This window comes from Mustela erminea, chromosome 11, assembly GCF_009829155.1.
Source record: "Mustela erminea isolate mMusErm1 chromosome 11, mMusErm1.Pri, whole genome shotgun sequence".
Taxonomy (NCBI): Eukaryota; Metazoa; Chordata; class Mammalia; order Carnivora; family Mustelidae; genus Mustela; species Mustela erminea.
The window spans coordinates 96,930,522-96,956,018 of NC_045624.1; the positions used below are offsets into that span (position 1 = coordinate 96,930,522).

Consider the following 25,497-nt stretch of genomic DNA (forward strand, 5'->3'; position numbering starts at 1 on the left):
GCAGGCAAGAGGGTCTGATTAAATGAGCTCCCTCGACTGAGACTCTCTGGGTTCGACCCCTGCCTCCAGCCATCCTGCAGCTGTACGGCCTTATGCCCCTTCAAGCTCATTCTCCCTCGCAGGCAAGCGGACACAAACATAGCACCTGGGACCTCGGGGAGAGACCAGATGACACCTGTAGCCTCCTATCATGATGCCAGCCCCGAGGCCGGTGTTGGGTCCCTTCTGTGTGCTGGGCACTTAAAGCCCGTCACGAAATCCATAACTGTGGAATGTTGGGGGCCTTCTGATGGGGAGCAGGTGTCCTGTCCTGCCCGAACAGGGCCAGGGCAGCGCCTGGAGGGTTCACTCAGCCCTCAGAATGTGCATGTGTGACGGCGGACGGATGCAAGGTTCACTATTCCGTGGGTGATGCTCGCTAACCCTGCACGATGCCGTGAGGAGTGGAGAGTCGTTCTGAGCCCTGCTGATGAAAGCTCTAAGAGGCGTTTTGAAGCTTGGATTCTCTTTGAGCTTCTGATGGGAGAGATCCAGACCAGATGCCTTTCCCGCACACTCGATATGGCCTCGGAAGGTCACGATGTGGTTGACGTGTGAGCACCCCGAAGCCTGTTTTGTGGGCAGAGGCGTGTAGGGTGTGTGTGGGCATCTCAGGGCGGAGGCGGCCAAGGGCCAGGCAGAGCACGGAGCCTCCTGACGATGTGGGATTTCTGCTTAGAGACGGCAGCTCACCCACACTGGCCACAGCCCGTGTTCCTCCTGCTGGAGGGCTCTCCTGCTCGGGGCCGAGGGTTCTGTGCATCACAGAAATCTCAGGGGCTCTCCAAGGACAGGCAGCAGCAGCAGATCCAGGCTGTGCTCTCCATGGGGCCATGGGGCCGCCCTCGAACCGCCGGTCAGGGCACTTCCTTTTCTGTTCAAGGCACATGCGTGGAGTTTGACACTCTGATGTCTCTGTCCGGTTTAGAACTGTCGAGAGCAGGGGTGAGGCAGTGCAGGACCCTGGGGCCTGAACAGGCAGACGAGTCAGGAAGGACATGGGCCATGAAGGCAGGAGGAAGGGAAACGGGTTCCAGAAGCAGCAGACGGGGCTCTCTTTTCCTCCCTCAGCCATCATCCTTGTGAGAGGAATGCTTGCTAAGAGCAAAAACCACAACCCACCCCGGAACGTGTGGGAAACCCGGAGAGGGGCAACGGGAAGGAAAGACAGGGATGGGGGTGCTCAGGAGGGAAGGGAATGAGGTGCACCAGGGGAAGCTGAGCTGTGGGTTCATAACTTCACTCCAGAAGAGCTCTGACCTTTGCCCTTGGCTCCAGGGGGGTGACCTCAAGCCCTTGGAGTGCTCTGCCTCATAGGAGTCCTTTTCTGTCTGGATCTTTGGCCCCCAGAAGGTACATTAACAGGATATATGATGGTAGTTTTGGGCCATATTCGCTTGGACTTCTGCAGGAGGTAGGGATGGAAGCTCCCTGAGGAGCTCCCTGAGGAACTGGAGACTACAGGTCAGCCAGGTGAGGAGCATGTGACAACTCCAGTTGAACTCTGGGCTACAGGCTTGGTGAGCTTCTGTAGCAGGGGACCGGAGGCTCCCACTCTCTGTGTGTTGTCACCATAATTGGGAGGGGACCTAGCTGTGCACAACCTCAAGGGAGAAGACGAGAGTTTGGTGCCTTCCTGCATTCTGCCCCATGACTCTGCTCCCTACAATACACCACACCTAGGTGATTTCAAGGAGCTCTGTAAGTCTTTCTGGCAGATTATTGAACCTGAGGGTGGTTTGGGAAGGTGTTGGAAGTAAGGGCAGTCTTTGAGGGACTGGGGTCCCTCTATTCTTCCTGCGTCGTGAGGGACAACCCCCCACCACCCCAGTGCCCCTGGGTGGGGCTTTGGCTGCCCTGTGCACCCTGCTCCCCTTCTGCAATCCCCGGGACCCCGTCCTCCGCTCCCCACTGTCGCGTCTCCCTCCTGTTGCCTTCAGCTACCTGCTTTCTGCTTTTCATCCTCTCCCCAAGAAAACCGGCTGGAAGCCTCCACTGATTCATCCAAGTGGACCAAGTGAGACCAAGTCTCTCTCTGGCAAGTCATTTTAAAAAGATCCAAGAAAAAAAGTGTCTTTCCTGAAGCAGCAGTCTGGAGAAAACGGTCTTCTGGCATATACCGTCTTTGTCAAATCACGGTGGATGAAAAACTGACCCTATCGTTTTAACAGTTTATTCCAACCATAACGGAGAACAGAGTCCTCTCGGAATCCCAGAGCAGCCCTGTGTGAATGCTGTGTATTTGGTGACCATCATGGAGCTCACTATTCCCAGGGCTCCGGGATCTGGGGAGCAGAGGGAGCTCCAGGACGCGGGACAGCCTGGGCTGGATCACCCGCTCCCCGGAGCTCTGTGAACACCGACTGCCTCCCCTGGCCCATCAGCTGGCTGGACAACCTGGGCTCTGCCCTGCTGATGAGCTCCGCCCTGTAAATCTGAGAGCCCGGGACGTGACATCAGCCAGTCCCCGTCAAGGACTTCCAGTTCCCAACCTGACATCGGAGTCAAAGGGGCACCCAGCGGCTTGGCTGGGCACACCAGTGTTTGCGGTGGGGCAAACCGCCGGCCTGAGCTGCCTGCTGTGTCCCTCATCCCAGCCTCAGGCTCTGTATCACTGCCCTCAGCCAGCTCCTCTCACCGCCATCAGTCACCGGCCACACGTGCTGCATGGAAACCGGTGTGAATAGGCACATCCATGCCCACAGCCCCTGGGCACGGCCGGTCCCTGGCACGCCTGCCTCCACCCTGGGACTCCACAATTTCTGTGCCTGAACTCACCTTCTTAAGAGCCCTGCGAGGAAAGGACTGAAATCTGACTATTTTGCCTTAAGGTAGGGACGTGAAGCTTAGAACAGGAGGGCCCGCAGCTTGAAGAAGCCGGGCTGGACCGCTGCGGGGTGTGCTGTGACCAAGCTGAGCCCCACCCTGCTGCCCGAGCATGGGCACAGGTGGATCCCCATTAGGAGAGATGGGGGTGACGCACACGGGGCTGGGGGGCTGCTGCCCATGGGTGGTGTGTTGTCTAGCACAAGCCACAGGGATGCAGTCTGGGGCCTGAACAACCTCCATGGGACCCCAGAGCACCCTGATGACCAGCCCTGTGGTCCTGGGGCAGCGGGTGCCCTATGCCCCAAGGACAGGGGCAGGGGGTCATGAAGCCATGTCCCTGCCCAAGAGAAGGTCTCTGTCATAGAAACCCTTCCCAGACCCAGTGGGTGTCAGAGCTGTGGGCTGAGGTGGCAACTTCAGAAGCACAGTCCTTACTCACGTTGCCCTTGGGGATTCTCTGACTTTGCATCCCCCCGGAAGGCTACCCGTGTGCCGTGAGGGAGGGAGGGGAGTGTGGCCCCAAAAGGTCCAGCAAGCTGGTCCTTCTCCAGAGAAATCCAAGGTTTGGGTTTGGATCTGCTTAATCACGTAGGGTAATTTGCTTAACTGCATTCAGTCATTCCAGAAAGGCTGACAAAGACACACCGGGCTCCGTTCAAAGATGGGTAACCATCAAGTCCTACAGAAACACGAGCCCCATGGGGCTTCCCCAAGCTGACTTTGTCCTCTCAGGGCGGGTAGGGGGGACGACAGAGCCCTGGAGGACTGAGGCCACGCTGCACGGCACGCAAGAGCTGCTTCTTACCGATAGCGTGTTGGCTCGGGCAAGCTCAGCGGTGGTGCAATTAGGCCGCATTTCTGGGTTTGTGGATTTCAAGCTAATGAGACTTGTGCCATTGCAAATAGAGGACGCATCTAGCAAAGCAGTGCAATGTGAAGTTACTATTATATGAACATCCCATTACATTATGCTTTATCCTATCTAAGTCTATGATGATATTATAATATGACCCTGAATCCTGTTGTTAGTAGTGTGAAGAAGGAGAGCCCAAGGAAGAAGGTCCACTAAAGTCTTCATATATCAAGAACGTTTTCCAGAAGAACATCCGATCAGATACTTACAGATAGGACCCACTTCTAGGAGATTGTCAAATGAGCAGCAGGATGTGGTCCCCAACGTAGCCACCAGCTGGGGAGTAAAAAGCAGACCCCTGTTAGGCCACCATGTTTTGGTCACTGTTGTAACGTAAGCAAGTATTACAGCGGCCCCCGGACGGGCCCAGAGCCTTGGAGCTGGTGCTTGATCAGCGTCCACTGGCCGGAGACCTGAACCTGGCCGTCTCTGCATGGCAGCTTTACGACAGGTCGGGAGAACCATCTGCCCACAGGGCACCAGGCTGTGAGGTTGGAAATAGCCCATGCGCAAGACTGACTCCCCATGTGCTGACGGGGCAGGGAGGATGCCCTTGACCCCTGGATGGCGTCTCCCAGCTGGAATTTACTGACAGATGCATATATGCTAACTACAGTCACACCGTATCCTTGCTTCTGTGCAAAGGAGTTGTGGAGCTCTCCTCTGTGTGTGCGTCCATAGTTCACAGCAGAACCCCCCCTCCCCCCGCCAGGACATGTCACTCCTGGAAAGCCTTGGGGGCAGCTCTGAGCCCCCAGGACTTTGACCAGGAGTCCTGCTCCCCAGCCCTCATCTACTGCCCTTCCCTGCCCTCAGCACAGCTCCCAAGGGAACTTCAGTCCTCCGGAGATGGAGATCTGCTCCAAGTAGACTCCTGAGAAAGCCCTAGGGCCACGGGAAACAGTGTTTAAAAGGCACGTTTCCAGACAGCGTTGAGCACACTTGGTCACACAACCAGGTCCGCTGGTGCTCAAAGCGCAGAGATAACACAGGCACCCACACACGAGGCTGCCTCCTCCCTGGACCTGCGAAGCTGCTGAAACCAAGCTGCACGTCGTGTTGCTAGGAATGTGCACTTGGCCCCACGTGGAATGGGTGCTGAGACCCATTTGCTGAATTCAGACTCTTTCCAAGTGACCCGAAAGTGTGTTATGTTTATAAACTGAGGAGCCCATCTGAGTTACGACGCCACTGCCCTCGGGTGATGACATTTCTCCCTCAACGTGACAAGAGCGTGAACTTTCCTCCTCCACGAGGACCCCAGCAGAGCTCGGAGCCCTGAGAATAAAGATGAAGAGGAAGAGGTCAGGGACCCAAGCCGTCTAGTAAACTCGAGAGCCTGGAGGGAGGACCACCTGCGTTTGCCCTGAGACCCCAGGGCGCCTCTCAGACAAAGTCAGAGCTCTCGCCAGGGCGACATCGTGCCTACCCCGTGGAGGGCTCAGCTGACAAGCCCTGGCTCTCTGCTCACACGGTCACCTGGGCCAGAAAGCAGCTGCCTAGGGACCAAAGCTGTTCCTTGCTCAGTGTCAGGGAGTCATTCCAAAGCAGATCCTGGCCAGACTCTGGCAGGAACCCCTGCAGCAATGGGGTGTGACCAGGGAAGTTGGGTCCCCAGGGGACAGGAGCAGAGTACTTGAAATTACTTTTTTGGGGTTTTTTTTTGCTATTTTATATTTTTTACTTTTTTAATTTTTTCTATTTTTTTTTACTATTGCTTACTATTTTTATTATTTTTTACTATTTTGTTGACATTTTATTCGGTTACTATTTTTTTTTTCTATATCTTGCCGTTATTTTTACAATTTTTAATTTTTTTACTATTTTTATTTATTTAGTTAGTTTTTTTTTTGTTTTGTTTTTCTGATTATTCAGGTACAGAAAAGTCACCAGATTGGGTACTTACTGCCATTGCAAAGACAGCTTGTTTTATGGCCCCTGGGAGAGGAGGGGACCTGCTGTGCCACACGGGGGCTACATGAGGAAGCATCAGGACCAGTCAGGAGGTGGAGAGAGAGGGGACAGCCAGGCCCAGAGCCTTTCCTGGGCTTCCAGGGGAAGCAGCAGGTGAGGCAGGGCGAGCAGGCTGAAGGTTCGCTGGTTGGAATAATTGCAATGGGCTTTGGGATGCAGGGGGACTGTCCCTAGTGTCCCTGGCTCTGGGGTGAGGAAGGCAGGAGCTATTTGTCTGGAGTGTAGGAGACCCATGGTGGAGGTGGTTTGGGGTGTGGACTCTGGATTGGCTGGTTTGGGGAAAGACGGTCCTTTACCATCTCTAGGAATCGTCTGGTCCTGGGAGGAGCAGTCCCTCCAGGGTCAGTGAGGCCGCCAAGATGTCACCCGTACAGAAAACAGAGATTCAGGAAACAGAAATCGGGATGAATATACCCACTCTGCCGTCACACAGCCCTTGGGGCTTAAACCCCTGGGCTGCAGCCTGTCATGCCAGCAGCAACTGGGCTTCTGTTTTCCCACGTACAGCACAAACGCCCAGCCGGCAAGGTCCAACCGGGTCCAGATGCTCCAGACCTCGGCGTCCCTGGCAATAACTTATGTTTTAAAGACGACGCGTATATTAAATATCCCTTGTTAAAATTATCTTCTACCTATGGATGTGTGCACGGGAGAGTGTCTACAATGATGTTTGCCAAATATCAATACAGCTTGTCTCTTAGGGTGAGCTTTTGGATCTCATAACATAAAAATACACTCTCAATGTTTGCCTACCGAGCATGGAGCATCTCTGTAAAAACAAAAGTCCTGCCTGTGTCATCCTGGGCGCAGCTCAGTGGAGAGCAGAGCTGGTGATGTGCTCTGAGCACCGACCGTGCCCAGCCTGGGGCTTTGCAAACTCTGTTCAGCCGCCCCAACAGCCCTTGGGTCAGATACGTTTATGATCCAGACTTTGCAGCTGACTTGGGTGAGACCCTACAGGTGGGTCAAGGAGACACGAGAGGCGGGCTGGGGGCAGACCATCATGTGAACCCCAGTGTGATGAACTCTTGTCTTGCCAGTTGAAGAAAGAACCCAGGGCCCTGGGCTGGGCTGGTGGCCCTGCTGGCTGACCCAGTGCATGGGCAGGGGGTGGGGACCGGGCTGGCAGCAAGGACGTGCCCGGCTGGCGGGGTGGCGGGCCCTGCAAGCTGCATTCTAGATGGCTGCAGGCAGCTTGTTCTAATTCTCAGAAGCTGCTTTCAAGTCCAGCACCTGCTCCCTGCAGGGTCTGATTACCCGGGCTCCGCTCGCCGACACTAACCTGATTTGGGCGGCGCTGCAGGGCCCTAATCACATTTGTTCAGGGAGAAGGAGCGGGGGAAGGTGCCGGCGCCCTGTCCCTGAGAGCCTGCGGCGCATCTGCTGTCCAGACCCACGTCCCCTTCCTCCCCTTCTGGAGGCAGAGCTGCCCCTCCTGCCTTCCTTGCCATGGCTCTGATGAGCACCTCTCGGGCACTGCTTTCTGTCTGTGGCCTGAGTTTATTAGGTCGGCTCTCGGGCAGCAACCCACCTTGGGGAAGAGAGGGGGACTGTTACAACCCCACGCAAGTCTGGGGAGGGGCCGAGATTCACATTTCCTGGTTCCAACTTGTGGTAAATGGGTCCTTCGCTTTCTTCAGAGGGTCTGGAGATGCCCGCAACTCCTTTATGAGGATAATGGAGGCTATGGGTTCGCATCTCGGAATTAGGCATGTAGGTGTTATGCAGAACTATAACCACTAGATACATGGTTTCAATGGAGCAAGTAGGAAGTATGTCCAAGTTCAAGCTGCTGCCCTCCTAGGTATGGCCTGGCTTCTCTCTCTGGCTTCAGAGGACCCTGGCTGAGGGACCCACGTCAGGTAAAAAAAAAAAAAAAAAAAAAAACATTGCATGTCCTTGAACCTCCTGTGACCTCTCCTGTCTCTGTACCTCTGTTGTACTCTGTTCTTCAACCAGAAAGTCTCTGAGCCCATGAGTGCTGCCTGTGTATCCTCTGGGACACAGCTTATGCATTATCCCTTAGCCAAAGCCTTCACGGATCCTGCAGAGTGCTAATCACACCCTCTGCTCCATGTGTGTGCACAGTGCTCACCCAATAGTGCAAAGACCAGGAAACCCGTGTCTTCCCACCAGGAACCATCCCATGAGGAAAGAGAGCACGTCCTCACAGGTTCAAGGGTCAGTGCACACATGTGCATGAACTCTCAGCCTTCCCTGGGCTCTGACACACGGGACTGGCCCATGCCTGTGGGCTTCTGTCAGAATGCTGCACATGCCCTCAAACATTTGTTGCAATCTTGGCCTTTAGGGCAACATTCCAATAGCGGCATGTCCTTTGGGTACCCAGTCTTCCCAGACCAAACTGTGGTTTGTTCCCCCTGATGGCGAGGGGGTCTTCTCTGCAGCACTTGCACCTGTGCGTCTTTACTGAGCCCGTGGACACACTTCGGGCTCATTTCTTCACAGCCAGCATTACTGCCCTCTCCTCCCCTATCCCACCTACAGATGAATCCATGCCCACCTTCCTCATTGCAACAGGAGCCCAGTGGAATCCGAATTCCACCCCTGGCCACTCTAGAAAATCTTACGGAAGTCCCAAATTGCCTCCCCTTAGCAAAACACACAAGGCATCCAGCCTTCAGGACGCGTTCCTACTGGCTGCGTGGCCCCAGCTTTCTGGTGTGGCTCCTATACCACCCCTCCGCTTCCTCTCTCCCCACACACTTCATCTGTTGGTGTTCTCTCCTGGGGTCTCTTCCCCAGACTCCCAACCAGTCCATGGAGGGCTGCCTGTGCCTTCCTAGCGATATCAGGACCACCCAAACTCAGATGGGACCCACACCTGTGTCTGGATCAGACCTCCCCTCCCAGGTGAACTCAGCTGTCCTGGGGCATCCCTATTGAGACATGCAAACCTTCATCTCCTGCAAGAATGAGCTCAGCACTGTCTCTCTCCCATGCCTTGCTGCTCCTGTTTCTGAGCTTTCTGGATCTCCGAGCTCGGGGTGGGGGGGCGGGGAACGGGTGACCGTCAGAGTTCAGGAAGTGCTCCTGAGCTCCGCCCTCACTTCCTGTTTTGTTGGCCATCAGTTCCATCGTGAATGCCTCTTAACTCAGTCCCTTCTTTCCATACCCATTGCCATCATCATCCTCCACCAATCGCCAGACTGTTTCACTTCCTGCTTCTTGTCTTGCCTCCCGCGCTCCCGTCAGCCACACTCACCATCTGCCAGTGATTATTAACATTAATCGTGATTTTCTGTCACATGCAACGAATAGCTTTTACCTCCCAAAGACGCTCCTGGGTCAAGCCTGATTTCAATGGAACTCCATTTTTCAGGTAAGGAATGTTCTACGGTAAGTCACGATCCCTGCCAATGTTGGTGGTTAATTGCTAATGACCACTGATCACGGTTGAAGGATCAACAAGAAAGCTGTGAGAAGGACATCCACAAACCACTCCGCCCCCGCCCCAGTGATGGCACTCAAGTGTGCTCTGTTATTTTCATAGGGTAACGTTGAACTGGTGCACAAAGAAGACTGTCACTCAGTTTTTGGCCTGTGTTATAGTGGACAGACCCCCAGAGTCATGCTTAACCACTGAGCTCTGTGCGCCAGGCTTCACAGCCCCACCCGTGCCCCTTGGTTGCCAGCAGGGTGTTGGAAAATGCAAACCAGATTGTGTCCCTCTTCCATTTAAAACTCCCTTCCTGACCACAAATTACCCTCAGGAAAAAGCCATCTTCCTCATGCTGGTCCCATTGTGACCTCCTCCTCATGACCTCCACCTCCTACATCCCTCCATTCACCAAAGTGGGGCACCTGGGGGGCTCAGTCAGTTAAGTGTCTGACTCTTGATTTCGGCTCAGGTCACGACCTCAGAGTCACGACATGAAGACCGTCATCAGGCCACACTTAGTGGGAGTCTGCTTGAGATTCTCTCTCCCGCTGCCCCTCCCCTTGCTTGCATGTGTGCACACAAATGGCCTCTTTCAAATAAATAAATATATCTTTAAAAAAAGGAACGTCCCCAAACTGAGGATTTCCCCAAAGAGATGACAAAGCATAGATTCTGGAAGTTCTGTGATGGAATTTCTGTGAAACCCAGTGAGAATCAGCACAAAGAAACAGTCGATTTGCCTCCAAGTAAAACTGCCTAGACAAAAAGACAAAAAGCAAATGGTACAAGCAGCCAGAGGGAAAAAGCTACATTGCCACACTATGTGCCTAAAAGCCACTGTGACACTGACAACCCATGTTCCATGGGCTTATGTATTTCCTCTGCCAAAAGAAAAAACCCACCCACCCTGAAACTCTAGACCCAGCAAAAATACCATTCGAAAGCAAAGGCAAAGTAAAGACATTTTCAGAAAAACAAAAACAGAAACAACTTACCAAAGTGTGAAATGCTCACGATAGTTTTTCAGACAGAAAAAGAAATGATCCCAGATGAAAATAAGAAAATGCAGGAAAGAAAGATCAATGGAAAAAGAAATATGAGATTTATGAAAGTAAATATAAGTTGTATAGAATAATGACGTCTCACAGGATTTAAATATATGTAGAATTAAAATGTATGACAATAACCGCACAAATGGTGAGGGGAGGCATAATAATAAGATAAAGCTAGTAAGCTACAATGAAGAACACAGAATAATATAAAACATATAAACATATAAAAACAATAATATAAAACATTTGGTAGTCTAAGACAAGAAACCCTAGAAAAACCATCATATGAGAGGCCAGCGAGATGGAAAACAAATAGTAAGATTGCAAATGCTCATTGAAATGTATCAAAATTTCCCTTAGGTAAATGAAGAAAAATCAAGAAAAATGTCATGTTGGATTTATAAACAAATGAAAAAACAACAGCCACCCAGCAAAAATGACTGGCTGCCCCCAAGAGACACGAGTATGAGAAGTATGAGAAGTATGAGTATGAGAAGAGACCTGTAGATAGGAAAGGAAACAATGTATCCCTGCACCACTGACTACTAAAACCTCAAAGTATGTGAAATAAACCCCGCCAGACACAAAAGAAGCCCGTGGGCATGTCGACACCCATAGCTGAGATGATCCCTTGCCTCTCTCAAGAGCTGATCCTCACAGCTTTGGTTATTAGAAGATGGAAATTGATTTTGCGTTCTCGCTTTCTTGGGATGGAACTAACCGTTTTTGTATTTTGTCTGTTTTCCCACTGGGATGTCGCCTTTTTGCTTATTGAGATGTGAGCCTTTTTTTGAGATTTACTTTATATTATATATTCTGTTTCCTGCCAGCATTTTCCTTTTTTATTTTGTTTATGAGTTTTGTGGGGGTTTTTAAGAGATTTTATTTATTTATTTGACACACACAGAGAGGGAGAGCACAAGCAGGGGAGCAGCAGGCAGAGGGAGTAGCAGACTCCCTGCTGAGCAAGGAGACGGATGTGGGACTCAACCCCAAGACCCTGAGATCACAACCTGAGCCGAAGGCAGGCACATAACCGACACAGCCACCCAGGTGTCCCATGAGTTTTGAAGTTTTTATGAAATGAAATCCTTCCATCATTTCATATGATCTATCCCATTGCTTTCATTCTTCAAATCTGCAAGAGCGGGTTTTAATATATTTCTTTTTCCCTAGGCGGGGTAGTCTAATGAGTTTTAGAAGATTGACAGTACGGGTTTAAAAATATTTATCTCGTTTAAACAGAACCCTTTCAACCCTCCTGAAATTGTACATGGGAATTTTAAAGGTAGCCTTTCTTTCTAACTAGAATGGTCTTCCTTCCAAATCTTTACTTATTTGACAAATACTTATTGAGCGTCTGCTAAGTGTTGGGCAGGTTCCGGGAGCTGGGATAACGAGCTGATTACACAGATGCTCCCTTCACATAGCTTGCAGTCTGGTGGGAAGAAGGAGGCAAGAAACAAACATACCAATAAATATGGCTGTCGTGCAGCACAGGGAAATGAAGCAGGACAGGGTGACTAAGGTGACTCTGGCCCAGCCTTGATCACAACCGGATACCTGCCTTGACCATCAGCTTCTCCCATGAGCTACATCTGAATCTTCTTGATCCTTCTACAGGGTGATTATTTGGTGATGCTCCTGCTTCCCCTGGCAACTCCATAAATCAGGATCAAATTTTGTATCAAATTATACCCTCCATGCCCTCCCCAGTCACAAGTTAGATTTTCAACGAGGTCTAGTTCATCTGAACTGAAGGAAACAATTTTTTTGGAGGGAAAAAAGTTTGTCTCAAAGATTAAACCTTAAATTAAAAAAAAATAGTGGAGAGGAGTAATATAAAAGTCTATAAAAGTCTGTAAGTAGACGTCTACCAAACCTAGATTGCTCTAACAGCTGGGAAACTCTTGGATACCGAGAAGGGTTCAGGAGGAATATGAGCGTCTTGAAGTTGCCATGTAGAGCTCCCATTTCTTTTTAAGGTTTATTTTTTATTTTAGAAGGGGACTGGGCAGAGGGATAGAGAATCTGAAGCAGACCCCTTACCCAGTGCGAAGCCCAACCCAGGCTCGATCCCAGGACCCTGAGATCATGACCTTAGCCAAAATCAAGAGTCAGACGCTCATGGGGCACCTGAGTGGCTCAGATGGTTGAGCGTCTGCCTTCAGCTCAGGTCATGATCTCAGGGTCCTGGGATCGAGCCCCACATGGAGCCCCACACGGAGCCCCACAGCAGGCTCTTTGCTCGGTGGGAAGACTGCTTCTCCCTCTCCCTTTTCCTCTCCTTCTGCTGTTCCCTCTGCTTGTGCTCTCTCTCTCAAATAAATAAATAAAATATTTAAAAAAAAAAAAAAGAGTCAGGCAGGTAACCAACAGAGCCACCTAGGCACTCTTGCTGTGAAAAGCTTCTAACGCCTGGCTCCCTCCCCAGAAATTCTGGTGAAAGTTGTGAAAGTTGCTGGGGCAGGGCCTGGGCATCAACGTATTTTCAGCACCGCTGGGTACGTCTGGCGTGTGGCTCAGCTAGGCTAAACACCATGAGGCTAATGCCAAGGTCATTCTTACTTGTCATGAATGTGACGCATCAGCCCCAGGCCATGGCCACATCCAGGATGACAACTCCCATGTCCAGCTGCTCTAAGTTGTAACACCAAGTATCTCTTCCCTCCCTGGAAGATACCTGTCTGTGCACAGATGGGCAGAAACCTGGTGCTGTTTGGCTAGTTCGATATTTTACCGATAACGAGTCACTGCTTGTTTGCAACACATCCCTTGCCAACGACGCGTCTTAGTGTCTGCTCAGAATCCTGATCTAGGCGGCAAGGCCTTCTGGGTTTTATTTTTAATTTGGTGCACGGGTGCATCCTCCACTCCTCAGGACAGAGCATCCTACCATGGCACGGGGGGCGGGGAGGCGGGCAGGCGGGCAGCGTGTCAAGGGGCAATCACAGGATGTCACTTTTGACAGGAGCAGAAACAAGACCTCTTGGCTTATTAGGATGCTCCGGGCTGAGCCCTCCGCTTCCGTCTTTCTGGGATTAGGTGGGTGGAGGGAGAAATGAATGGAGTGTTGCTCCAGCCTCCCTCAAGGAGCAGCCGGCTGGCCACACAAGTACCACACAGCCTGGGACAAGCACTCAGTGCCCTGCCCGAGAGGCCCAGGCGGGGCTTGGAGACTCCCAGGGGGCCATACCCGACATGCCTGGTTGACTTACAAAGAAAGGGATCAGGCCCTCGGCCTTGTCTCTCTCCAGGACCTCCTGCAGGGCAGAAGCGCGCATGGCAAACTTGCCATCCGAAGGGATCACTTTTAGTTTCACGCCTCCAATTAATCCGGCTCTTTCCACCGACGAGTGCGCCTGGAAAGAAGGTAGCGGAGTTAGAGTCTTGCATGCGTGCGCGCCATGCACGGGGCTGTGAGCCCCCCGCTCCGCAGAGAGCTCCCTGTGCGGCAGGCCCCCGCCACTCCCCTGCACCTCACTCCTGCTGTTGTCTTGGGTCCTGTGGAATCTCGCTTTTCAGTTTAGTGAACAAACTGAGAGCTTGCAAAGCCCACCCTGAAAAAGAGTGCGCAAACCCGGTTCCTATCTGGGGGGCTCCTCTCACCACAAGGCCTGGGGTTGCTTCGGGGCCACACTCAGTGCCCGGTGTCTGGAGAAAGGAAGCCAATGACAGGCACCATTGTGGGATGGTGGATCCACTATGTCTCGAGGACTCCAGGAAGGCCAGTTCTTACCTTCTTACGAGGGCGCCCCTCTCTGCCTTGGGGCTCCCATCACTGCTGTCTCCTACCTGGCTCTGTCCTGGGGTCTGGATCTCGCTGTGGCTCCCAATAGCCGACAGGAGGCTCAAGATCCCAAGCCCTCCGGGCGCTCCCCCATGACCCTGGTGCGTTAACCCCCCTTGGACCTGCATGACCTCCTGTCCACACTGACAGAACACCAAACACCCATGTCAAACACAGCTGCTGTGGAAATGTTGGGAAGGTCGCATGGTTTTGTTTGGATCGGATTGGACACAAAACAAAGATTCTGATCATAGAGGCTCAATGGACTTTGGGACTGACATGCTCAACTGACCCCCTCACCTGATCCGATGAGTAGGCCACTAGCTTCTCCATGATGGCGCCCTGCGTCAGCCCCGGGGAGGCGGCCTGGAGACGGCGCACCACCTTGGTCCGAGCGGCCAGCAAGGCCATCAGCGTGGCCTCACTGGCGCTTCCCTGGATCGAAGAAAAGGTCAAAATGAGCTTCGAGGGGCAGTGAAGGAATCAATATCAGAACTGTGGGGAGCCTTTAGCATCCCTCTTTTTCTTTTCTTTCTTTTTTTTTTTTTAAGATTTTTATTTATTTATTTGAGAGAGAATGAGAGAGAGAAAGAGAAGACCATGGGGGTGGGGAGCGTCAGAGGGAGAAGCAGACACCCCACTGAGTAGGGAGTCCGGTGTGGGACTTGATCCCAGGACCCAGGGATCCTGACGTGAGTCGAAGACAGACGCTTAACCAACGGAGACATGCAGGCATCCCTAGTGTCCCTCTTTTTCTTAAAAGATGAATGTGAAGCCACAGAGCTGATTCCCCTTCACATAGGAAAAATCGGAACCCCTGGGACTGCCATTTTAGTGTTAGGATTCCTTCTAAGAGAATCGCTCTAAAAAGAGAGATGGAGCACAGGCAGGGGAGCAGCAGGCAGAGGGAGAGGGAGAAGCAGGCTCCCCGCTGAGCAGGGAGCAGGACATGGGGCTTGATCCCAGGACCCTGGCATCATGACCTGAGCCATAGGCAGAGGCCTTTGGCATTGCTTTGTCTGTTTTGCTTAACCCCTCAGCCAGCACCTCTGGGCACTTAGCTTGGAGCACATGTTGCCCTTCTAGGCAGAGGGCGGGGTTCACCACATGTACAGCCTTGTCCCCCTTTCCCAAGGCTTACGATCACCACATCTTTAGTAAATCCTAGGAGACAGGTGAAGTGTGAACATAATTTAGGTTTACTCAGAGTTTTGAAGCTCAAACGCATGGGCTCGAGTCTACAGGATATCCTCTCTTCATCGGGCCTGTGAGGTGGGTTTTGTGTTTCTTCAGGCCATCTTTGTAGAAGTGGTGTTAGAAGAAAGGTTTCCAAACGTGGTTAAAGAAACAGGGCTGGCAAGGCTAGATGGGCCTCACAGGGAATCTGAGTTCCCTGAGAGCAGGCACTGGGCCTCCCGCTCCAGGGCTCTGGGCTTCCTCCTGAGCCCGGCAGTGTGTGCGTCCTGGATCCACTGGCTCATTCCTTCTCATCGGAAGTGAAGCATGAGAAGCTTCCTGAAAGACACAGCTTCTCCATGCTGTGCTGAATTATCTATCTGCCTTGTCCTGCCCCCAACACCCACGCAGGACTGCAGCCCCCCCCCACCTTCCACCCTCTGCCTGAGGTCTTGACCCCCAAAGGTCTGCTCTCCCCTGATCCACTTGCTAATGAAAGGCTTTGAATGGCTGTGCTGATTCACTCTGGGGTTTGTCTCTGGGCTCTGTCCAGGTGCTGAAACATAAGTCCCCTCCTTCACGCAGCCAAAAGTGATTGAACACATACAATGGCCCAAGGAAGGAATGAAATTCCTGAGCTCTAGAGACTCCCAAGCAGCCCACAGGCTCAGCCCTAGAACAGGAACCAGGCAGTTTTTCGGCCCTTTGTGGGAAGACCAGCTTTGCCAGGGAAGGGGGAGCAGGCGTCTGTTCCAGGCTGAGCCTGCATAATGACATCTTAGCTGTCACTGCAGCAGACAAAGGTTGCCACGCAAGCAGGAGGAAATGCTGGTGACAAGTGACTCAGGGGCCAGAACCGCCCTTTCCGCCTCTGACTGTTTCAAGTGTCACCCCACACGCAGCGAGCAATTGGCTTTTCTTCCACAAGAGCTTTCAAACTCAATTAAGAGACCATTTTCTGGGCAGGTTCGTCCAGCTCAGAGGATGATTTGCCGTTTGACTCTGTTGCCTGTCACTGTGCTGACGTCTAGAAGCTATGACAACAGCCCGGAGGGGCACGGCATCCCCCACAGCTCCGGCCCCATGGCTATAGCCAAGCCGTGCTGTCTGGGGCCTCACGGACTGCAGACGATCAGCCTGGTCAGCTGGGAAGGTGGGCTTCCGACTGCAAACAGGCATGGTCGCCTGTGTTCTTCAGCAAAACTGGGGGAATTGGGATTTGACGCCAGGGGCTGAAAGATGCCAGGACCCCCAATGATGCTGGGGCTGAAGGTCTCTCTGCAAAATGGAATTGTCTTTAAAGTAAAGAAAATTGCAAGATAGAACCTCTGGACACGAACCCAAGCAAGAAGTCAGGACTGAGCTGGTGGAATTTGTGGTCACCTGCCTCTAGTTAGCTCACGCTCTGGGCATGATATGCCCCCCTTTCTTGGCTCTAGGTCCTTCAGCTATGAGAAAACTTCTTGATAATGCAGTCAACCCTCATAAGTATTTGCAGGTTGAATGAGGATCACATAAAGCAGCAGGAATAAGCCTAGCCCAGAGAAGACATTCAGTAAAAAGTCACTGTCGGTATGAAGGGCACACCTGAGATTACAGGGTATTAGTAAGATTTTTGAGAAGCATCAAATTAAAAGAATCATCCCGGACTTGCAAGTGGAGAACCTTCCTCATCTGTGGTCAGAGGGAGACGTGACTGTGAAAGAGGGGCCGGAGATACAGAATGCTGCGGGCTTTGGAGATGGAAGAGGGGCCATGGTCCAGCACTGTGGGAAGCTTCCAGAAACTAAAAAAGATAAGGAACAATTCTCACCTGGAGCCTCCAGGTGTCAGACACCTGGCCTACAATGTTGTAAAATGATAGTGTTGTTTGTTTTTTTTTTTTAAGACTCTATTCATTTGTTAGAGAGATAGAGGGAGAGCACAAGCAAGGGAGCAGCAGAGGGAGAAGCAGACTCCTCACTGAGCAGGGAGCACAAGGCAGGTCTCAATCCCAAGACCCTAAGATCATGACCTGAACTGAAGGCAGAGGCTTAACCGACTGAGCCACCCAAGTGTCCCAGGTCTGTGCCGTTTTAAGCCACCAAAATCTGTGACAGCAGTAACAGAAAACAGACACATGGAGGTCAGAAGCCCTGGTCTGGACCTGCTCCCTACTTGACCAGGCAGGTGATTGCACACAAAGGCACCCAGGCTTCAGAGTTTTCATTGGCCAGTGGGCAGAGGTACAGCTGCCTTAACTGATTCTCCGAGCCTTTAAACTCAACAGTGTTCACCCAATTTCATTATCATATACTTGATCCCAGAAAAATGATGCCAAGCAAGATGGTGGGTTCATCAGAGCCCATCGTCCATGCTGAGAAGTGAAAAGAGCACAAAGCCCACGTCTCCTTGGTGGCATTTGTCCTGAGCCTCCCAGTGGCAAAGACGTGGACCGTCCCTGGTGCCTGACTTGTCCCTGATACACCCTGGGACGTCGTCGCTGTCACCAGCACATATCCAGTGAAGAGAATGACACGGGGTGTAGAGAAGGTGGCCACGTCAGATGACCTTGGTTCTCATTGATACAGCACTTTCTAGAAGCCTTGGAATGACTCAGTCACAGCTGCACTCACCGCTCAGAGGACGGTGATCTGGGCGGTGGCGGTCACAGCCCTGTGGTGAGACAGATACGGGCTGAGAGCCCAGTTCTAGAACTTACCAGCAGGTGGTGGCTGGGGGGCTGGGCCCTTCACAGCTCTGAGCCTCAGGCCCCTTGCCTGTCAAGTGGGGTTAAAAAGGCCCCTAATTCCTAGCCTTTTATAGAATTAAATGAATTAAAGCTTGGAAATCACTCAGGAGTGGCTTTGATCTGCGGAGCCTGGGGGAGGGAGAGGTGGACAGCGCCAGGACCCTACCCAGGTCGAGAGGCTTCCTAACTGCTTGTTTTCCAGAAGGTTCCATGAAATCTCAAGTGGCTCTTTTTTCCCAATTGCCCCCCCGGCCCTGGTGTAGAGCCCCAGTGTCCCAGGAAGCTGGGCACCCCTCCCCTGTTGCGTTACCTGGATCACTCCACCCCCTTCTCCCACTTGTCCGGCCAAAAATGCCTCTGGCAGCTTCAGCATCTTCCCCAGCCAGTCCATCATCACCGTCTCCAGCTCTGTGCACGCCGGACTTGCGGCCTAGCAGGGCAGGAAGACAGGGATCAGCCGCCTGTCAGCTTGTCATAAACAGGTACCCTCTGTCACTTAGAATCTCAGCGTCAGTTTCCCAAAAGGCCCTCCCCAGGGGGGTTTAATGTGATGGCATGTTCTCCCATCTGGGGGTCCCAGGGAGAAACTTCAACAGAGACTGCTCCCCCCAACTGGGCACAGCAACAGGACCCCTCCCTCTGGCAGCTCTGAAAGCAATACGGGGGCCCCCTCTGGGCACGTGCTCTGCAGAGAGCTTAGCACATGTGACATCTCTCACCCTCAGAGAACTGAGGGACCCACAGTGCCTAGATCCCAGATCTGCCCCAGAAGGGACAGTGACCTCCCCGTCCCCCACCCACAGACTTGGGTCCCAGGGAGACCCTCCTCTCCCCCCTCTTCTCTGCCACACATCTCTAGACACTGGTGTCAGAACAACGGGCCAGGTCTTGCAGAATTTGGGGAGCAACAGGAGGGTTTACTCTTCCACTGAACCCCAGATTAAAATCTCCCAGCCCCAGATGCTGTTCAAATGTCTGAAATGAGCTGAAAGGACTTTCAGACAGGTGTTCTTCGACTAGGACTCGTGGAGGAATGGCCAGGAAGGAAGGTTCAGGCCAGAATAACCCCTATGGACTGGGTTGTTCTCCACCAGCACCACATGCAACCCCATCTAGGCATCCGTGTATATACAGAAAGATCTAGAAAGACGCACTGGTGGATTCTCCTCCAGTCACAAGGGAGTGCAGTGAGACTGGATGCAGTCCGGGAGGTGGGTTCCAGGTGGCCCGAATCTCCTGGGAGCCCTCCAGGTCAGGCCACTGACCTCACCTTTTATGAGCTGGAGATGGTGTTCTGCCATTTTGGGCACTCCTCTGTCATTGCACAGGGGAGAGGGCAGGTTGGCCTTGGTCCCCAACCCAAGGGTGCACACCAGCTTGTGACGCGTGGCTGGGAAGTGGAGCAGAATTTTCTGCCTGCTAGTGTGCCCCAGGGGAGGGTCCTACCCCATCCCAGTCAAGATCAGCTCCAGGTGTGGGAAGTGCACTCGCGGTTAGGAACTCATGTCTTGGCCATGGGAGCCAAGGAGCAGCCCACCCAGGCTCCAGAGGAATCAGATTGTCCTCAGAAAGCACATGTACCATGGGATAGACACCAAGTCACCCAGGAGGGACAGGATGGCTCTGGACTAGCAGGGCTAATGAAATCTGCTGTAGTAGCTTATGAAAAAAAGTGTCCTTTAGAAGGGGGTGATCATCAGAGACACAGGGAGGTGACCGAGGCCACCCGGTCCACGCTCATACTGCTTTGGGCACCTGGCAGAGAGCAATTCAGAGACCCATGGCAGGGAACCAGGGATGACCCTCCCCCAACCCTTCCTGGGCAGCTGACTTGGTCCCCTAGGAAGTCTCGTCTGAAGAGCCAGCAAGTCAGGTGGGGCTGGGGGGGCAAGGGGATGCTAACATGTCCTTCCCCTGCCCTGGGTCCTGGGTCAGCACGAGTCATCACGCAAGAGTACGCTCAGCTCAGAGGCACCAGCCACTCTGGTGGCACTCTGGACGCAAGAGGCCCTGGGATCCCTGATGCTGTTGGCCTGCTGCCTGGCTTCTGAGCTCTGCATTTAGGGAGGAGGGAATCCTTCCTGAAGCACCAGACCTGGGAGCAGGGAGCTGGAAGGAGGAGCTGAACCCACCCGCTCCTCTGGCATTTTATCTCCAGATAAGGTGGTGCTGGGACTGCTGGCATGGGGGCGGGAGCTGGCCCCATTTCCAGAGCCACCTGCCCTGCATGGCTCCACACGGCCAATGGGCAGGGGCCTCTCCATGCTGCCAACAGATGGAATGAGCCCCAGGCAGCTACAGGGTATGCACAGATCCTCTGGAATGCTTGGCGGGAATGCAGATTCCCAGGCATGGGCTGCAGAAAGTCTAAGGCCTCGGTTGTGATTTCAATTCATACCAAGTACCTCTAAAAAAAAGTGCTGCATGCAGATTTGGGCTTTCTTTTCCTAGAAAGGAGACTTTATCTCATTCTATTTCCCTAAATTCTAAATTCCCTCATGAGACACTCACTCCGAGGCTGAGACCCTCTCCATCCGCGCAGGTGCCACAGCTACCTGCTCAGGTCCTGTGGGCCCAGGAGCCCTGTCCCCACGGCAGCATGTTCCACCCTTGCCAGAATCCCCCAGGATCCCCCCTGCCGAGCTCACCCAAGAGAAGCCGATGCAGCCGATGGCCCCACACAGTATGTCGGCAAGCAGGGCTGGGTACGAGTTGGCCGTGGGGAAGTAGGCGAAGAAGTAGGGGCTGTGCCAGTGGGTCACCTGTGTGCAGACATCAAGGTGTGAGGGAGCCCCGCCCTGTGTGAGGAGGACCCAGGGGCCCTCCGTTGGCCCTCATGGCAAGGTGAGGTCCCAGAAGCTGCCCTGTATTTTAAATTCTGGTTAGGTGCCCCTGTCAGAGAGCGAACAGAAGTGGAAACACCATCTCTCCGGGTAGAAGCATGGCTTTCCTAAAACTGCTCTAAAAAAGTAAAATCTGTATTAGAGAAAAAACCAAGTCTGATTGTTCAAGTCTGAACAGTTGTTCAGCTGGTCTTCCTGCCGCCGACTCACTCTCCTATGCAAGGCATCCCCTCGAGCAACTGCAACTCCATCATCCCCCATATCCCCCCTCTCCTCTGTCTCCACCTGGCTGGGGGTCCCCAGGCTGCGGCAGCAGTGGGGCCACACAGGGGTGTTGGGGGAAGTGGGGGGGTCAGGAGCCCAGCCAGCCCACTGGGGGTGGGAGGATCTAGGACTGGGAACATGGGGCTGCCTGGGAAGATCTCAGAGTCTGGGAGGAAGGTGGAGGAGGAGAGAAGGTAGGGAGAGGAGGGGCAGTGCCTGCTTGTTCTATTTGTTCTTGCTGTTGACCAGCCTGTCAGGTGGAGAACAGAATAAATAAAGCCTTTAAGACACCTTCCGCCCCTAGGGATGGAGGGGTTCTGCCAACGCTCCTCGTTTTCTTAGTCTGGAGAAAAATGCAAATACTTCTTCTGTCATAAACTAGTTACTGATTGTCCATTGGACCCCATGTGGCCCAAAAGACCACTCTGGTTGTGAAGGCAACTCACTGGGAGCTCTCCGAGAACTGGGAGTGGTCCTGGAGACTTAAGACCAGTCTTGCTGCCACCACGGTCATCCGCACCCCAGGCTAAGGTCAGGGACACTCCTTGGGAGGACCAGGCACTAGCATGTGCTCCCGGAGCACAGAGTGGGTGGAGGGATGGACACATATTGCAGAAAACCAGGGAGGACCAGGGCATTCAGCCTGGGGTGGGTTCAGGTATGGCCAACAGCTTGTGGGGACTGAGAAGGAGGGAGGAATGGTCTGGAGAGAGCTAGAAGCTCAGCACAGTCCCAGCGTGGGCAGCTCAGGCAAGAGAGGCTGCCAGTGGACCTGAGGGGGCATAGGGAATGCCAGGCCCAGTGACCAGGGCTGGTGAGATGCTTTCAGGGGCCCAGAAAATACTTTAATTTCTTTGAAGAATCAGGAGAAAGAAGTAAACATTCAGGTCCAGCAGACAAAATGAATCTAACACAAATGTTTTCATGTTCATGACAATGCCTTCGTGAATTACAAATTCCCGTATTTCTATGGAGGAAGTGGTCCCCTCACCCTGTCCCCTCCCTGCTTGCCCTGACACGGGGCAAAGGACAACTGGGGGTCCCTGTGTCTTTGCTTTCACTCTGACCTGAAGCTCACACCACACTCCAGATGGATAGTGACTCCGCACACCTGCAGACAGGAGCCCCGAGAGGTCACCTACTGTCCCCGCAGCCCACCCAGGGACCCCAGGACTCCGGACAGTGCACGCACCAGTGCAGCTGGGACACTGCTAAATGCCCCCTTCTCACGCCACCAAAAATCTTCAAATTCCATCGTCTCCCACATTCCCCATCATGGAACATGCTTGTGCTGCCCAAATTCCTGTGTGGAAGCGCTAACACACACTGTAATCACATTAGGAGTGGGACCTCTGGGGGCCTTGGCAAGGAGGAGAGGGATGCCCACAGGTGGCCGTCGGCAAGCCAGGCTAAGAATCCTCACCAGGAACCAAATCCACAGGCACATTGATCTCGCATTCCTAATCTCGGGATTATGAGAAGCAAATAAATGTCAGTGGTCCAAGCCACCCAGCCCGGAGTGTTTTGCCACACCCCCTACCTGACATTTAACCACACCTCCCCTGGAGGGGCTTAGGGCCTTAGTGCAGAGCAGCTCAGGGTGTTTGCACAACCTCAAAGGCGAGAACAGGAAACCCTTACTTGGCTCCAAGCACAAATGTCAAGGGAAACCCCTGGGAGGTGGAAAGTGAGCAGCTGGTCTGAAAGAGGCACTATGGTCAGGAGGAACAGCCCTGCCCCGGGTCAGTGGCCCTGTGACTCAGTGGCTTCAGATAAAGAGGTCTGCCTCCAAGGACAGAATTTGCAGAGAAGCAGGGAAACGCCCCGCCCCCTCCCTTTCTCAAGTAAAATAAATAATGTCTTCCGGGCAAGCAATTTGCCTTGCTGAACACAAGAATGTTAGGAAGGTGCTTGCTCTATTTTGAGCAAGGAACTTACTTGAAACAAGCCACTAGGGGTGGAAACGAAGTTCCTATGAGGGCTCACGCAAGTACCCCGGGCTCAGAGCGGGACCCGACCTGGGGATCTATGGGGAGAAGCATACTCACTGCCCTGGAAGCCCGCACAATCCGGGGCACAGTCCTGGCTCCGTCACTTACTAGCTGTGTGACCTCAGTCTGATTACCTAGCCTCTCTGGGCTTCAGCTGGCTCGCCAGCAAGGTGGCTGTGAGGACAGGTAGCATGACACGTATGACGTGCCTGATACCCAGTAGGTGCCACCGTAACACTAGCCCTTCTGTTTCGCAGCCTGGGGTCCAGACTTACCCCCGGCATGATTATCTTCTCAACATCATTGAGGATGTCCTCAAATGTGTCGGGCTCCTCGGGGGCAGAGGTGGGGATCAGGGGCCGCAAGTAGCCGGGCTCCACGTCGGGGTAGACCTGGCGCCCCTCAATGCCTTCCAAGTAGTCAGCCACGAAATCCACCATCTCCTTCCCTCTCCTTCGGAATTCACCTGAGTTCATGGTGGCCAGTCTTATTCAGAGGCAGAACCTTCACAGCGAGAGAAAATACATCGGTTAGCAACTATGACAACCTTGCAACTGGACCGGGGCAGTTCCCAGCAAGCTGACTGCTCAGACAGCCTGGTTGGTGATGGAAACACCCAGAAGTCAGGTGGGAGCACCTCCTTCCGCGTCTGGATGGGTGGAAACACCACTGGTTTTGGACACACAAACCAAATGCTCATCCTACCATTGGCTGGTTATGCTCATCTTATCCTCTGCATCAGTGAACGGGGCCCCGAGCACTCACTTCTCATCCTGGTCCATCCCAACCGCCATGACAAGCACCAACCAAGTCCCGCCCTGTTCCTCCATAGCCGCCAGACAGAAACAGGTAAGTGTAACCCTCTGAGCCCCTGTGCCCACGTGAGAACTGAAGGTGACAAAGCCGATTCCTCAGGAAGGTGTGGAGGTGAACTCACATGGTGCGTGTCATGCACTCAAGCCAGAGCCCTGGGTATGTAACCTCCTATCAGCTTGTGTCTGCTTCCATTTGATCCAATCCCACCTGGGACCACAGTCCTGCATGCAACCTGCTTCCCAGACCCAGCCTTTCCCTTTCTTAGGACATCAGGAAGACACAGGTGGTGCCCTGAATACACGGGGCAGTTAGGTTCCATAAAGTCTCCATGGACACCACACTGCCCCCAGGGTAAAGGCAGGGTGAGGATCCTGAATCTCTGGTCACAAATAGGTCAACCAATCAGTACATAATATTGTTGTATTTTTTCAAAGATGCTTTATTTGATATTCATTGATGAAGACTGGACTCATGACCAACTGTACTCTAACTCATGCCAGGGGGCTTCTCTAACACATGTGTTTTCTCCCTAAGGCACAAAATGCCTTGTACATGCAGGACCCCTATAGTGCGCTTCAGATTTTATTTATTTATATAGATCAGGGGGAGGGACAGAGGGAGAGGAAGAGAGAAGATCTCAAGCAGATTCCCTGCTGTGCGCAGAGCCTGATGTAGGGGTTAGATCCCATGACAATGAGATCACGACTTGAGCCAAAATCAAGAGTCAGATGCTTAAGGGACTGAGTCACCCAGGCACCCCTCTGTGAACCATTTTAAACAGTGAAACTATCAAGACTAACCCAACCATTTGAACACTATGACACTACATAGAGTACATGTTGACACAGGAAGGTGGGCTATTGCCTTGCTCCACCTCAGATGGAAAGAAACACAATGAGCCGCTCAAATGTGTTATCGAGTTATACTGTGCACATTGTAAAATGTCAGGAAAGCACCATGAGGATGGATTTTGGGATTACAATTTGAGCACATAGGTAAATTTGCAGGGAGGAGGTCTGTGAATAATAAGAACTGGCAGTATTTTCGAAACAGGGATCTGAGACAACACAAAGAAACATATTCACCTGGAATCCCACCACTCAGAATTCTGATGCAGAATTCTGTCCCTCCAGAATGCTTCCTGGATTTCTAAGGGACCACTGGGTGCTGAACAAACGGCACATTTTTTAATTCCTCCCACAGTTCAAAGCATCATAATTCAGGATTGACTTTTCCATGGGCACACGTGCTGGGTGGGGGGTGATTCCACACCTTCTGTACATAGCACAGGTGATGAAGTTGGTATCAGAACGCCAGCACATCTTCTATCAATTCCCACTGTCCATGCAGGGTGTCTATGGAATTTTCTTGTCCTTATTTATGAGATATAAGTTGTTAAAGAGAAATAATTCACCAGACACTTATTATGCACAAGAAGATTTTATTCAAGACTACTGCCATGGGGAAGAGACTGAATTTAGCTCCCAGTGCAACAGGGAAAGGTGGTGGATTTATAGCCAACATGTAGGGTAAGGAGTAGATGAACATGACTCAGAGTAATTTGGTTTGGGGTCCGGGGTGGGGAAAGAAGACCTCGATTGGATATCAAGGGCAGAGCTTTCCTTGAAGAGCTGGCTGGTGGGATTCTTTGCTAAACTTGGGCTCAGCATGCTGAA

At 52.6% G+C, this 25,497-nt stretch overlaps 1 protein-coding gene across 5 annotated transcripts in view; it reads right to left on the reverse strand.

Annotated features, from left to right (window-relative positions):
• Positions 1-25,497, reverse strand: part of DDC (dopa decarboxylase) — a 75,918-nt gene that overhangs the window by 31,311 nt on the left and 19,110 nt on the right. For 4 of the 5 annotated variants that reach the window (XM_032305591.1, XM_032305593.1, XM_032305594.1 and 1 more), the window contains 6 exons: positions 23,281-23,509; positions 20,556-20,669; positions 18,218-18,337; positions 14,301-14,435; positions 13,429-13,572; positions 3,991-4,057 (listed from right to left, as the gene is read on the reverse strand). In XM_032305591.1, coding sequence (XP_032161482.1) covers positions 3,991-4,057; positions 13,429-13,572; positions 14,301-14,435; positions 18,218-18,337; positions 20,556-20,669; positions 23,281-23,481 — 781 coding nt within the window. In that variant the 5' untranslated portion in view covers positions 23,482-23,509. The remainder of the gene's footprint in view (positions 1-3,990; positions 4,058-13,428; positions 13,573-14,300; positions 14,436-18,217; positions 18,338-20,555; positions 20,670-23,280; positions 23,510-25,497) is intronic. The other variant, XM_032305595.1, reaches the window with a different exon arrangement.